The sequence below is a fragment of the Canis lupus genome, chromosome X (assembly GCF_003254725.2).
Source record: "Canis lupus dingo isolate Sandy chromosome X, ASM325472v2, whole genome shotgun sequence".
Classification (NCBI taxonomy): Eukaryota; Metazoa; Chordata; class Mammalia; order Carnivora; family Canidae; genus Canis; species Canis lupus.
In genome coordinates this window covers 16058220-16070857 of record NC_064281.1, presented here as the reverse complement: position 1 = coordinate 16070857, position 12638 = coordinate 16058220, and the positions used below count along the sequence as shown (strand labels likewise).

The 12638-nt window shown below is 37.1% G+C and overlaps 1 protein-coding gene across 12 annotated transcripts in view; it reads left to right on the top strand.

Moving 5' to 3' along the window:
* Positions 1-12638, top strand: part of RPS6KA3 (ribosomal protein S6 kinase A3) — a 112819-nt gene that overhangs the window by 54806 nt on the left and 45375 nt on the right. For all 12 annotated transcript variants that reach the window (XM_025438334.3, XM_025438343.3, XM_025438342.3 and 9 more), the window contains 2 exons: positions 3334-3450; positions 7911-7992. In XM_025438334.3, the coding sequence (XP_025294119.1) occupies positions 3334-3450; positions 7911-7992 (199 nt within the window). The remainder of the gene's footprint in view (positions 1-3333; positions 3451-7910; positions 7993-12638) is intronic.

Below are 12638 nucleotides of genomic sequence, written 5' to 3'. Positions count from 1 at the left end.
AAAATTAAAATTACATCCAGGATCCCTGGGTGGCGCAGCGGTTTAGCGCCTGCCTTTGGCCCAGGGCACGATCCTGGAGACCGGGATCGAGTCCCACGTCGGGCTCCCGGTGCATGGAGCCTGCTTCTCCCTCTGCCTATGTCTCTGCCTTTCTCTCTCTGTGTGTGACTATCATAAAAATAAATAAAAATTTTAAAAAAAATTACATCCCACTTACCCGAGAAAACTGGTAAGACATAGAATGTTATAGAGTATAGTTCTTCATAGCCTCATGATTTAAAGGCATACATGGCTGTTAGATTCCAGTTAGGCTCTTGAACAGATAGTTTTTTCCATAGTAGGCTGACTGGTACATGTTAAAATCCAACCTGTGACCTTGGCCTCTTGAGTTTAAGTCTGTAATCCACTAGTCTTTAAAATGTGATGTGACAGCACTTTGGGTTACAGAAAAGAAAGAGGAGAATTTCTTTATAGTTTCATTTCCATGTGTAATGTACATAATTTAGTAATAGAAAAAGTATATATAATCTATAACCCAATAAGTATACAAATATTGGGTATATGCTATTTTTTTTTTACTGATGAGGATATGCTACCAAAAGTTCAGAGACATTTCTCTAATCACTTTAGCTAACTGACCCAAGAGTTACATACCAGTAGGAAATAAATGTGTATGTTCCTGTCATTGATCTTGGATGGAGAACCACAGAGGCTCTAACAGTCTCAGTGTGGTATAATGCTAAGAGCCTTGTTTTAGAAGTCAGAACCTGGAATTGAGCCAGAAGTCTGCCAGTTATTGGTTTGTGATCTTTACTTAATCTCTTTAAACTTTAGATTGTATTCAAACCATTTGGCCTTTAAAAGATCTGTCAAATTTCTAGTGATGAATGGGGGAGTCTGTAGAGAATTCTGAGATGTTTTTGCTTGCTCTGAAGTATACTCCACCCTGTTATCAGCCCTCGCTAACATTGATATGTAGCCAAAGATTTGTTATAAAACATAAGTGTAAGATAAAAGGTGAAAAAAGCACCTAATCCAGGCTTGGTACATGATAGGTGCTTAATAAATATTTGCTGGATTTTAATCTAAGTCTTCCTTAATCAGTTCCACATATACAGTGTTCTTTGAAAGTTTTCTTAAAATAATTTGGTAATTTGCTTCCTACCTTTCCTAATATAGCTACAAAGAGCTATCACTCTCGAGCCCCTATACACTGGTCTTATTTGCAGAGAAGGGTTGCACAGGAAGGGAGTAGAGTCTCAGAGTCAGGTAATGCTTGGTTCTACCCTAACACCTACTGCACAGGATGATTATGAGAAATAAAGGAGATAGTGCATGTGAAATTACAAAATAAAGGACTAAACCATGTTAGAAGATTGTTTTATTGTTGCCACAGTTTTGAGAGCATTCAAAATGATTAAGTTGCCTAAGTAGTCACACAGTCTACACACTTAGGTCTTACGAAGTAAAATGGTGGAGCTGGATTCCTTTTTTGTCCTGTTACAGGAGCTTTTCTTCCTTTCAGTGCTCATTTTCAAAACCTGCCACATTAGGATACCTAGTATATCTTTTTAAAAAATGGGATCCCCGGGTGGTGCAGCGGTTTGGCGCCTGCCTTTGGCCCAGGAAGTGATCCTGGAGACCCGGGATCGAATCCCACGTCGGGCTCCCGGTGCATGGAGCCTGCTTCTCCCTCTGCCTGTGTCTCTGCCTCTCTCTCTCTCTCTGTGACTATCGTAGAGTTAAATAAATTAATAAAGATTTTTAAAAAAATAAAATAAAAACTGTGTAACTCTATATATAGCCAACATCCTATCTCAGAAAATATTAGTTGAGCTCAAACATGCATATGGAACACAAAAATAATAAAAATAATTATTTGTGTACAACACATTTGATTCCACTAATACTTAGGCAGTAGGAAAAAATAACATGATAGGCAAAAAAAAAAAGAGAAAAATAGTCTTTGATAGGCTTATATTTCTGGTATTGTTGGGTTTTGCTTCATTGTTTTTGGCTGTAACCTATAGTACTTGTCTTAATTAAATAAGGTATACTTTATCTGCTAATCCCAGAGTGAATAAGTAATTGAAATTCTGTATATACCTACATATATTTTCAACCTTTCTTCATTTCTGATGCCTTCCCTCAGATATACTGAAGTATCCGCTGTCTAAAAATTCTTTTCTTAACCCTAAGACCTTCCACTGTTTTACTATGCTGAGTAGTAGTAACTTCTTTCCTGTGTCTAATCCTCCATCCATATGTTAAATCTTTTTTGATTTTGTGTTTTAGAGTTATTGCCTTTTCCACCTCTCAGATCTCAAGTACTCGAAACAGAAAGTAATTTATATATTTCCAACAAAATAAATTTCAGCATACTGATTCAAATGGCCTTGCTGAGGGTAGAAATCTCCATATTTGGGCAGCTAGGGTGGCTCAGCGGTTTAGCGCCGCCTTCAGTCCAGGGTGTGATCCTGGAGACCTACGTCAGGCCCCCTGCATGGAGCCTGCTTCTCCCTCTGCCTGTGTCTTTGCCTCTCTCACTCTCTGTGTCTCTCATGAATAAATAAATAAAATCTTTAAAAAAAAAAAAAAAGAAATCACCATGTTTGCCTTGGAATATTTTTCAACCCCACTCTCCAATAAACATGATTTGTGTATGTGGAGGGGGACATGGTTCTACCTAATACCAGCACATGTCAGAACACAGCAAATTAGGGCAGCCCCAGTGACGCAGCGGTTTAGCACTGCCCTCAGCCCAGGGCCTGATCCTGGAGACCTGGGATCGAGTCCCACATCAGGCTCCCTGCATGGAGCCTGCTTCTCCCTTTACCTGTCTCTCTGCCTCTCTCTCTCTGTGTCTGTCGTGAATGAATGAATGAATGAATGAATAAATAAATCAATAAATCTTAAAAAAAAGAACACAGCAAATTATTCTTTTGTGTTTTCAGACTTCTTTACACCCTCTGCCCTTATCCCATGAAACTATTCTAATTGTCTCCAATAGGAAGAATGAAGACTTGGAAATACCTCAGTGCTAATGTTAAGTAGAGGTTAAGTTGGTTTATGCAGTGGGCTGGTATCATTCTCTCTGACTTTTAACTTGAAGGTGTATTTGCAGGTCACATGGCTGGCTCAGTTGGTAGAGCATGCAACTCTTGATCTTGGGATCACATGTTCAAGCCCCATGTTGGACATAGAGCTTACTTTAAAAATAATAATAATTTGAGGATTTCTAATATGATATGCTAAATTTATATTTCTTGATTTATAGCTGGAGAAACTATCTCTAACTCTCTCCTCCCCCTTTTTATTTTTTTATGTCAATAGGAAGAAGGCAGTATCAAAGAAATTGCGATCACACATCATGTAAAGGAAGGACATGAAAAGGCAGATCCTTCCCAATTTGAACTTTTAAAAGTATTAGGGCAGGGATCATTTGGAAAGGTAAGTCATGAGTGTGTGTGTTTTTAAAAAGTGTTTTTTTTTTTGGAATTTGTTCATACAGATGGAGAATGGAAATATTTTATGAAATATTTGTTTAAGCAATGTTTCTCTCTTCTTAAATTTGTCACTATCAGTAAGTTTGGGAAAGTGAATAAAGTCACTCAAAGGACACTGGAAATTTTCATAAATTGTCAGTAATCACTTCATATTTATTTTATCTTAAAGACCATGTGACCTCTCAATTGCATTTTGCAAATGATTAAAATAAAAAATATTCCCCTGATAATCTTTTTGAGTCCTCATGTAAATTTGGAAGGTGATCTTGCCAGATACATTATAGCAATATATCCCAATCTTTCTTCCAGAGTATCCCTAATACCAGCAGAAAGTGAATGGTTACACCCATGGAATTAGGGTGGGGGATTACCACTATGAGTATGAAATTCTGGAGACTTACAAGTAGTTTTCAAAATGAATGCAAAGGTTGCATTCTATTCAATGATATTCATGTTTGTTTTTAATATCAAAAAATGTTTCCCAGAGCCACCAACTACAATTGGTCCAGAAGATGCAACATCATCATCATTTTCTTCAAATATTCCTTGTCCCCCTGCTGCATACCTCAGGACACTTTCTGTCCTCCTTTTTGAGAAGTACAGTATTATGATTACTATGATTTGATATAACTAATCCATTCCTCAGTAGGAGGAAGATTCTCCGACTGCATTCAACTTTCACATTGCAATGCTTCCTTACCACCTCCCCGTGATGAAACATCTGAAGATATTATGCTTTGCAAGCCCTCAAAACAACACCACTTTAGCTCCCTTGTGTATTTTAGGGGGATTGTTTAGCAATTCTTGGCTAACATAGGTAATTTATTACATCTGTTAACCTCTTTTAAACTCAAAATGATGCTTTTGTTTCAAATATAGGGTTAAGTAGGCAGTAGAATGTAATGGTTGCAAGTTTAAGCTCTGGATCAGCCAGACATGGATTTTTTTCCTTCTACTTACTTGTTATGTGTGCTTAAACAAGTTACTTAACCTCTTCAAGCCCTATTTTCCTTTCAGCCGTCATTAAATATTGAAATTCCTCAAGGTTCCATTCTAGGCTGCCTTCTCCTCACTCTATACTCCCTACTAATTATTTTCTCTATGCCCACTGTCTTAATTATAACCCACATACAGCTGTCCTAACAGATTTCTATCTCCAATCTAGATTGTGCCTCTAAGCTCTGAACTCTATGTACAGCTGCATATTTTTTTCTCTTCACATGACTCAAAGGCAGTTTAAACTCAACATGTCTACAACCAAAGTCATGATTTTCCCCTCCCCCCCAATCCTATCCTGTTTCACTTTTCTTTGCAACTGTGAATGGCATCCAGTTAAGCAAGCCAGAAACTTGGGAGGCATTTTTAACATATCGTTCCATGGCCCACCCTTTCCCCTTGCCTCTCACCACCAATGTGATCTATCAGCAAGTCCTACTGAGTTAAAGATTTCTCAAATCATGCCTGTCCTCTCCTCCCCTGCCATTCCTCCATTCTATACCACTCCCATTTCTCCTTGGCCTGTTGAAGGAGGCTCCTAACTGGAACTTCCAAATTTATTCTTTCCTCAAGCCACTATTTACATGACAGCCAACAAGAGGTAATCTTATACTTCAGTAGCTTCCTTTAGCCTTTAGGATAAAGGCATACATACTCTTAAGATGGTTGAGGAGCCCCTTGTTCTGGTGCCTAGCGACCTCAACAACATCACTTTTGTATTTTTCACTACCTGTGTTCTGGCTACATTGGCCCTTTTTTTTTCTTAAGCCCCTGGCTCCATCCTACTAGAAAGCCTTTGCACGTGTGCCCTCCTTTGCGTGAAACACTCCACCCCACCCCTTCTTCATCTTATTAATACCTTTCATGGTTATCATCTCAAAGAAGTCTTCTCTCCCATTCTGACTAGGTCATATCCCTGTATTTTACCCTGTCAGAACATTATACATGTCATCTTCACAGCACTCACCACAATCGCAGTTTTTCATTTGTGTAGTTGTTTGTTTATTGGCTATCTCCTCAACTAGACTATGTGTTCTTTCAGTGAGTACAAGGGACATTCTTTGTGCCGTGTCTCAGCATTGAGCTGGTAGCACAATATCTAACATATAATTCTGGAAAGAAGTAATGAGTAACCGGGCTCCCTGCATGGAACCTGCTTCTCCCTCTGCCTGTGTCTCTGCCTCTCTCTCTCTGTGTCTCTCATGAATAAATAAATATTTTTAAAAAAACAGAAGTAATGAGTAAATAATAGTTCTGACCTCATAGGTTAATAGTGAAAATTAAATGATAAAAGGCCAAGCACATAGTATCTGCTATGAAATTGTATTATCATGCAGATGCATTATGGATAAACCCAAATAGATTGGTTTCTTTCTATACATTAGATTTTCAGAGAACACAATATTTAAGTTGCCAGAGGTTAGCATGCATCTCCCTTTATTTCTTTAAAAGTAACTTAAATACCTTACTATAAATAGCAAACATTAAAAATAGGGCGTCTCCTTTCTTACTCATCCTAAAAAGACAGCGTAAGCCAAGGAAACAGGGATGACCTGTCAGAGCTTAGAATAGCTTCATGGGGGAGTTCGAAAGGTCATGAATGCTGTGGTTGGGGAAGATCCGATGGCATCTGGGACCACTGCTGCTCCGGCTACACTTGACTGGTGACGTGCCAGAGGGAATAGATTAAGAGTGCCTGAGCAGGAGCACAGAACTGGGTGGCTGGCCTGGTTCTTGTTCCAATACCTCCACTGTGACACTAGTCAAATTATTTAACCTCTCTTAGCCATAGCTTGTGCAGCTATAAATAGGCATTCCTTAGTCCGCCTGCCTCCCAAAATTATCATGATGATGTATTACAAATGCTTGTGAAGGTCCTTTACAAACTAGAAGTGCTGAAAAGTGTTAAAGTACTTTCAAAGAAGGGTGAAAGAAGTTTGGAATCCACAGGGAGAATTTTTCTTGTAGAATGGCACAAAGAAGCTTGATAAGGGAATTTTAAGAATAAATACCAGGTGAATCCTAATTATTTCACCTAATTAGAATTTATTTCTGTTCAAAAATATTAATAATCTCTGATTACTTTTAACATTTGAACATCATTCCATCTTAGGAGCCTGATTAAGAATGCTTTTTCTCCCTAGTTTGGCTCCCTGCTAACTGGCTAAAAAGAACTAAAGGGTGATGAGGCATCATGAGAGGGGTGGAGGGTGGGGGAGCGATTTGGGGAGAGGAACACACAATGCATCAAAGTTTCTGTGCAAGTTGTGGTGCTCTTCACTAGACTTTTGAGGTCACTGTCAATCACCTTTAGCACAGTTTCTCAAAGTGAGAAACTCGACTTGCCCTAGAATCAGTTGAATGTAGCATTTTTTGATTTTGTGTTAATGGACTGGCATGCTAGTGCAGGTAATTGAGAGCTGACCTGAAAGTTAATTCTTGATTATAATTGCTTCTCTTCCCATCTGTAGCAACTCAATAACAAATGCTAGGAAAGAATAGGTGAAGAAAAAAGTTGAAATTCAGGTCTATTTAGCCAGTATGCTTAAAGATTGAATGAAGAAGATCATGCATCACTATATTGTACACCTGAAACTAATTTTACATTATAAATTAATGAACTGGAATTTAAGTAAAAACTTAGATCACAAACCTAATGATCAAAATGAATAGAAGAGATTTATAGATAGTTTTATATTAGTCATGTTATAGCATGACTGAATTATTTAAAGCAGGCTTATTCATTTTGCATAAATTTCACACTATATTTTGAAAGAAGCTAAAAATAATTTGGAAAATCAAGAAGCTCAGTAACATACCTAGGAACTGTGTTCTTCATATTTAGTTATATACGATAATTCGATTTTTAAAAGATCAAAGGTAGGGTTCTGTCTTAAGTCACATTAAATATTTGTGAATGGCCTCTTCAGTGTGTTTTAAATTGTTTTGCCCAGCAATGAAAAATTTATGTGCAGTTTTCATACCTTGAAAAGACCAATTATCAATAAATAATTATATCAATAGAAAATTGTGGTCAAGGAGAACTGTGTGACAATTTCTATCAAATCAGAAGAATTTTTATTTTGTTAAAAGCAGAGCAATGACCACCTGTGTTATACTTCAAACATGTTAGACTTTAATTACATAGTTTAAAAATTTTTGTGTCTTATATGCTCTTTGGGAATTGGCAGACAACAAAAAGAAAGAAAACAAGGTATTCACTTATGTTGACACCCCAAGTTATTACCAGTGTTTACAACTCATTGTATTTATAGTTGATACATAAGAAAAAGAAATATCTACAGTCTATCAGAATCTCTAATAATAAACTATTATAGAAAGGATCTTATTTTTAACAATGGCATAGTTTGTGATACTTTGTAAAACTTATCTCTCATTTAAATACAGGTTTTCTTAGTCAAAAAAATCTCAGGCTCTGATGCTAGACAGCTTTATGCCATGAAAGTATTGAAGAAGGCCACACTGAAAGGTAAGTGCTGTGACTGTTTATACTGTTTGAGTAGTCTAAGCAAACTGAAAGGTCTCAACAGATCTCCAGTGACTCCTAGGCCAATTACTTACATTCTGAATCTGTTTCTGCTACTGTCTTTAAATTTAGACTTTATTTTAGTGAATTTTTCCTACTGGGCTAGGAATCATATGACTAGTGAGAATGGTAGTTGCCATGTTATAAAAGAAGTATTATAAATTCATCTTGGGCTTTTGCAAATAGAGGTTTAGAAAATTCAAACTGGGCTTGATTCATCTTCAAATTAATGTGATTATTTTAATGTAAAAACGTACTGATTTACTGGATGCAGAATAGCTTTTATTTTAAGGACTTTATCATTTTGACTTCTGGTCTCCAAGTTTTTATTCTAATCCTCTGATTTTGAACAATTTTATATAGAATTTGACTCTTAGGGGATCCCTGGGTGGCGCAGCGGTTTGGTGCCTGCCTTTGGCCTAGGGCACGATCCTGGAGACCCGGGATCGAATCCCACGTCGGGCTCCCGGTGCAGGGAGCCTGCTTCTCCCTCTGCCTGTGTCTCTGCCTTTCTCTCTCTCTCTCTCTCTCTCTGTGACTATCAAAAATAAATAAATTAAAAAAAAAAAAAGAATTTGACTCTTAGGTACATAGTTATTTAGAAGAAATTATACATAGTTTTTAAAATATTTAAATCTTTTATTTAGTAATATTGGCTATTTTATCACATAACCTCTAGTAGTTGTATTGATTTCTGACATCATTTTTTCCTCTGCAATTTATATATAATCTTAAACTTTTAAAATTTTCAGGAAGGGATATTTGTGATGATCATTTATTATTTCTGATGTTATTCTTCCCAGTTAGTCACCTACCCTGGATATCATCATTCCAAGAAATTCCAGCATTCTCTATAAACACCATCCTATTTTTCCTTTCTCTTACTCCCTTCCTGAATGTATTTTCTTTCCTATCTAGTCTCTACAACTGGCACACTACTTACTTGATTCTTGCTAGGCCCAGGGAGTTAAATTATATCCTCAGTGCCCTACTTTATATCGCTACTTGTATAACTTTATGCTTAAATTCCATGTTATAAAATTACATTGGCGGAACTTAAAAGAGTTCATTCACAACAAGAACAAGAGTAGGTTTCATATATTTTACAGGATCTGTGTTGTGCATAACATAGGTAAAGGAAACTATAAAACTGGAAAACCTAAAAGATATCAGGAAAGGAAATAAATGCTCAATTCCTTTTAGAGAAGGCTACCTGTTAAGAATATCAGTATTCGGGGGATCCCTGGGTGGCTCAGCAGTTTGGCTCCTGCCTTTGGCCCAGGGCACAATCCTGGAGTCCTGGGATTGAGTCCCACGTCGGGCTCCCTGCATGGAGCCTGCTTCTCCCTCTGCCTATGTCTCTGCCTCTCTTTATCTTTCTCTCTCTCTCTGTCTCTCATGAATAAGTAAATAAAAGGGTGAATGGATGATTAATTTTTTGTGATCTTGAATGTCTTAAAATGCCTTTATTCTACCCCCTCAGTTAATTTATAATTTGGCTGAGTGTAAAATTCTAGGTGAGGAATAATTTTCCCTCAGATATTTGAAGGCATTGTTTCCATTGTCTCCCAGTTTCCTGTGTTGTAATTATGAAGTTTATTCCAGTTCTGACGTCCAGTCCTTTGTATGTAAGCTGCTTTTCCTCTTTAGAAGACTTTAGAATCACTCTATTCTTTATCCTTGGTGTTCTGGAATTTGTACAGTGATATTTCTTTATTGTGAATTTTTAAAATTCATCATACCAGATATTGGGTGGTCTCTTTGAATCTAGAAACTCATTTCTTTGGTTTTGGCAAAGTATTTTGTCATTTTTTCCCCATTTTATAACTCCTGTTCTTTGAATATGTTGACCTTCTTGAACCTTTTCATTTTTTTCCTTACTGTTTTCCAGTTTTGTCTTTTTTTCTGTTTTCTAGGAAGTATCAATTATCTTTCAAACTTTCTATTGACGTTTTTGTTTCTACTATCATTTTTAATTTCCTAGATTTTTCTTGTTCTCTATTCCCTTTCTAAAAACTTTTTATTATGGAAAGTGTCAAACATTTACAGAAGGAAACAAAAGAATATAGAGAACTCCCATATACCCTCCTTGCTGCTTCAGCTTTCTCAAGTCAAAAAAAATTTTTTTTGCATCTGTTTCCTTTCTTTTCCTTTCTCTTGATACTATGAAGCAAATCCTAGACATTGTAAACTTTCTTCCATAAATATTTTAGTGTGTATCTCTAAAAGATAAAGATTCCTAAAAGAAATAATACAACTCTGTCATTATACCTAAAAAATCAATATACAAATATCTAAGCAGTGTTCAAATTTCCAGTTGTTCCTGTTGTTATAATTCATCTTTCTTTTTGTAATCTGTTCAAATCAAGATCTATATAGATCTCTATTTTGTAGTTGGTTGATATCTCTTTAAGTCTTTTAATCTATGAACTCTGTCTCCATTTTTTTTCTTGGTAGTTTTTGTTGATGATAATGGTTTCTTCCCCCTACCCCTTTTAAAGCTTCTTATTTCATGGGTGCTTCACTCTATTGGTGGATATAAATTACCAGGTTTTTAAAATTTTCTTTTGTTCTTTATATTGTCTCTGTTTCCTTTTATATCCTTTTTTGTGTTTATTTTGATAGCTGTTATTCATATTTAGAGCCTTTCCTCAAATGCCTGGAGATCCTTTGCTATCTTTTTCTCATTTAAGAATGAGGTAACAGGGATCCCTGGGTGGCTCAGCGGTTTAGCGCCTGCCTTTGGCCCAGGGCATGATCCTGGAGATGCGGGATCGAATCCCACGTCAGGCTTCCGGTGCATGGAGCCTGCTCTCCCTCTGCCTGTGTCTCTGCCTCTCTCTCTCACTGTGTGCCTATCATAAATAAATAAAAAAAAATTAAAAAAAAAAAAGAATGAGGTAACAGCACCTGGGTGGCTCAGTTGTTTGAGTGCCCAACCCTTGGTTTTGGCTCAGGTCACGATCCCACAGTCCTGAGATCAAGCACTGCACTGGGCTCCACGCTCAGCAGGGAGTCCACTTGAGATTCTCCCCTTCACCCTCTGCCCCTTTCCTCTCTCTCTCTCCCTCTCTCTTTCAAATAAATAAATCTTTTTTATTAAAAAAAAATGAGGTATCAGGACACCTGGGTGGCTCAGCGGTTGAGCATCTGCCATTGACTCAGGGCCGGAACCCAGAGTCCCAGGATTGAGTCCTACATCGGGCTTCCTGCATAAAGTCTACTTCTCCTTCTGCCTATGTCTCTGCCTCTCTCTCTCTGTGTCTCTCATGAATAAATCTATTTTAAAAATGAGACCAAATAGCCAGTTGGAAAGGGCCTTGTGGCAAGAATTTGCTTATTTTTTATTGACTTCATTCCCCTAGGCTAAGCTTTTAAAGCTTTCTCTTAACTACTGTGTAAGTTACCACTTACTCATCATCTTCTGCTCTTGCTTCCCCTCCTGTTCTTTGTCCTTGTGAGTTTATGCATAATTTTTTCCATTATCCTAATTTCAGTCCGGTTTTAGAAGAAAGTAGAAAGTAAAACATTTATGTTTAACCAGAAGTCTCTTTCCATTTCAGAGTTCCTATTAATACAATGAATAGGGTCAAATAGAAGTCAGTAGTGTTGAGTTTGTGGGGACTTTTGTCCTAATACAGTAGTCTGTGGACCTAAAAGTTTTATAAACCATTGCTTAAAACAGTTTCTTAATATATAATCCTAGAAACATAAACAGCATTTCTTCTTGTTCACTCTTATGTTCAAGTCAAGGAGGATTTAAAATCTAATAACTACTGTATGAGAAAAATTATTTCAGAGGAATGTAGTTGCTTTGCCAGCATGAGTCATTAACAAATTCTATTTTAGGGTTCAGAGTTTAGCCAATATAAAACATGCCTTCTTCTAAACCAGTATATCCTTATCAAAATTCCTGATTCTAGAGTGATTTATATTTGTCAATAGGTCTTTACATTAGTAAAAGAAACCAGATTAGAATTATTACACAGTCCTGTTTCAGACAAAATGAAGGCATTCTTAAGTAAATCTCGCTCGTTTTCAACTAAACAAGTTTTCATCAGTGTTACATGTAAGGAAACCACCTCACAAGATAATCAGAAAGAAAATCATCGTATTCTAGCCTCTCATTTCATAGAGAAGGAAGCAGGAAGTCCCCAAGTGGTTTAAGAATTTGAGCAAGGTAATTCATCTAGTTACTAGCAGGGCCACTAAAAACCTGTAGCTCTTGACTCCTAAATAATTGTTCTCTTCATTGTGGTAGAATAAATAGGTGAGGGATATACAGTAAATACGCTGGTGGATATTTTTGCTGCTTACTGAGCAGAGAGGTGAGTTTTAAATGATAAGCTTTGGGATCCCTGGGTGGCGCAGCGGTTTGGCGCCTGCCTTTGGCCCGGGGCGCGATCCTGGAGGCCTGGGATCGAATCCCACGTCGGGCTCCCTGCATGGAGCCTGCTTCTCCCTCTGCCTGTGTCTCTGCCTCTCTGTCTCTCTCTGTGTAACTATCATGAATAAATAAATAAAAATCTTCAAAAAAAATAAAAAATAAATGATAAGCTTTGTTATCTTTGTATAATTATTAGAAGAGA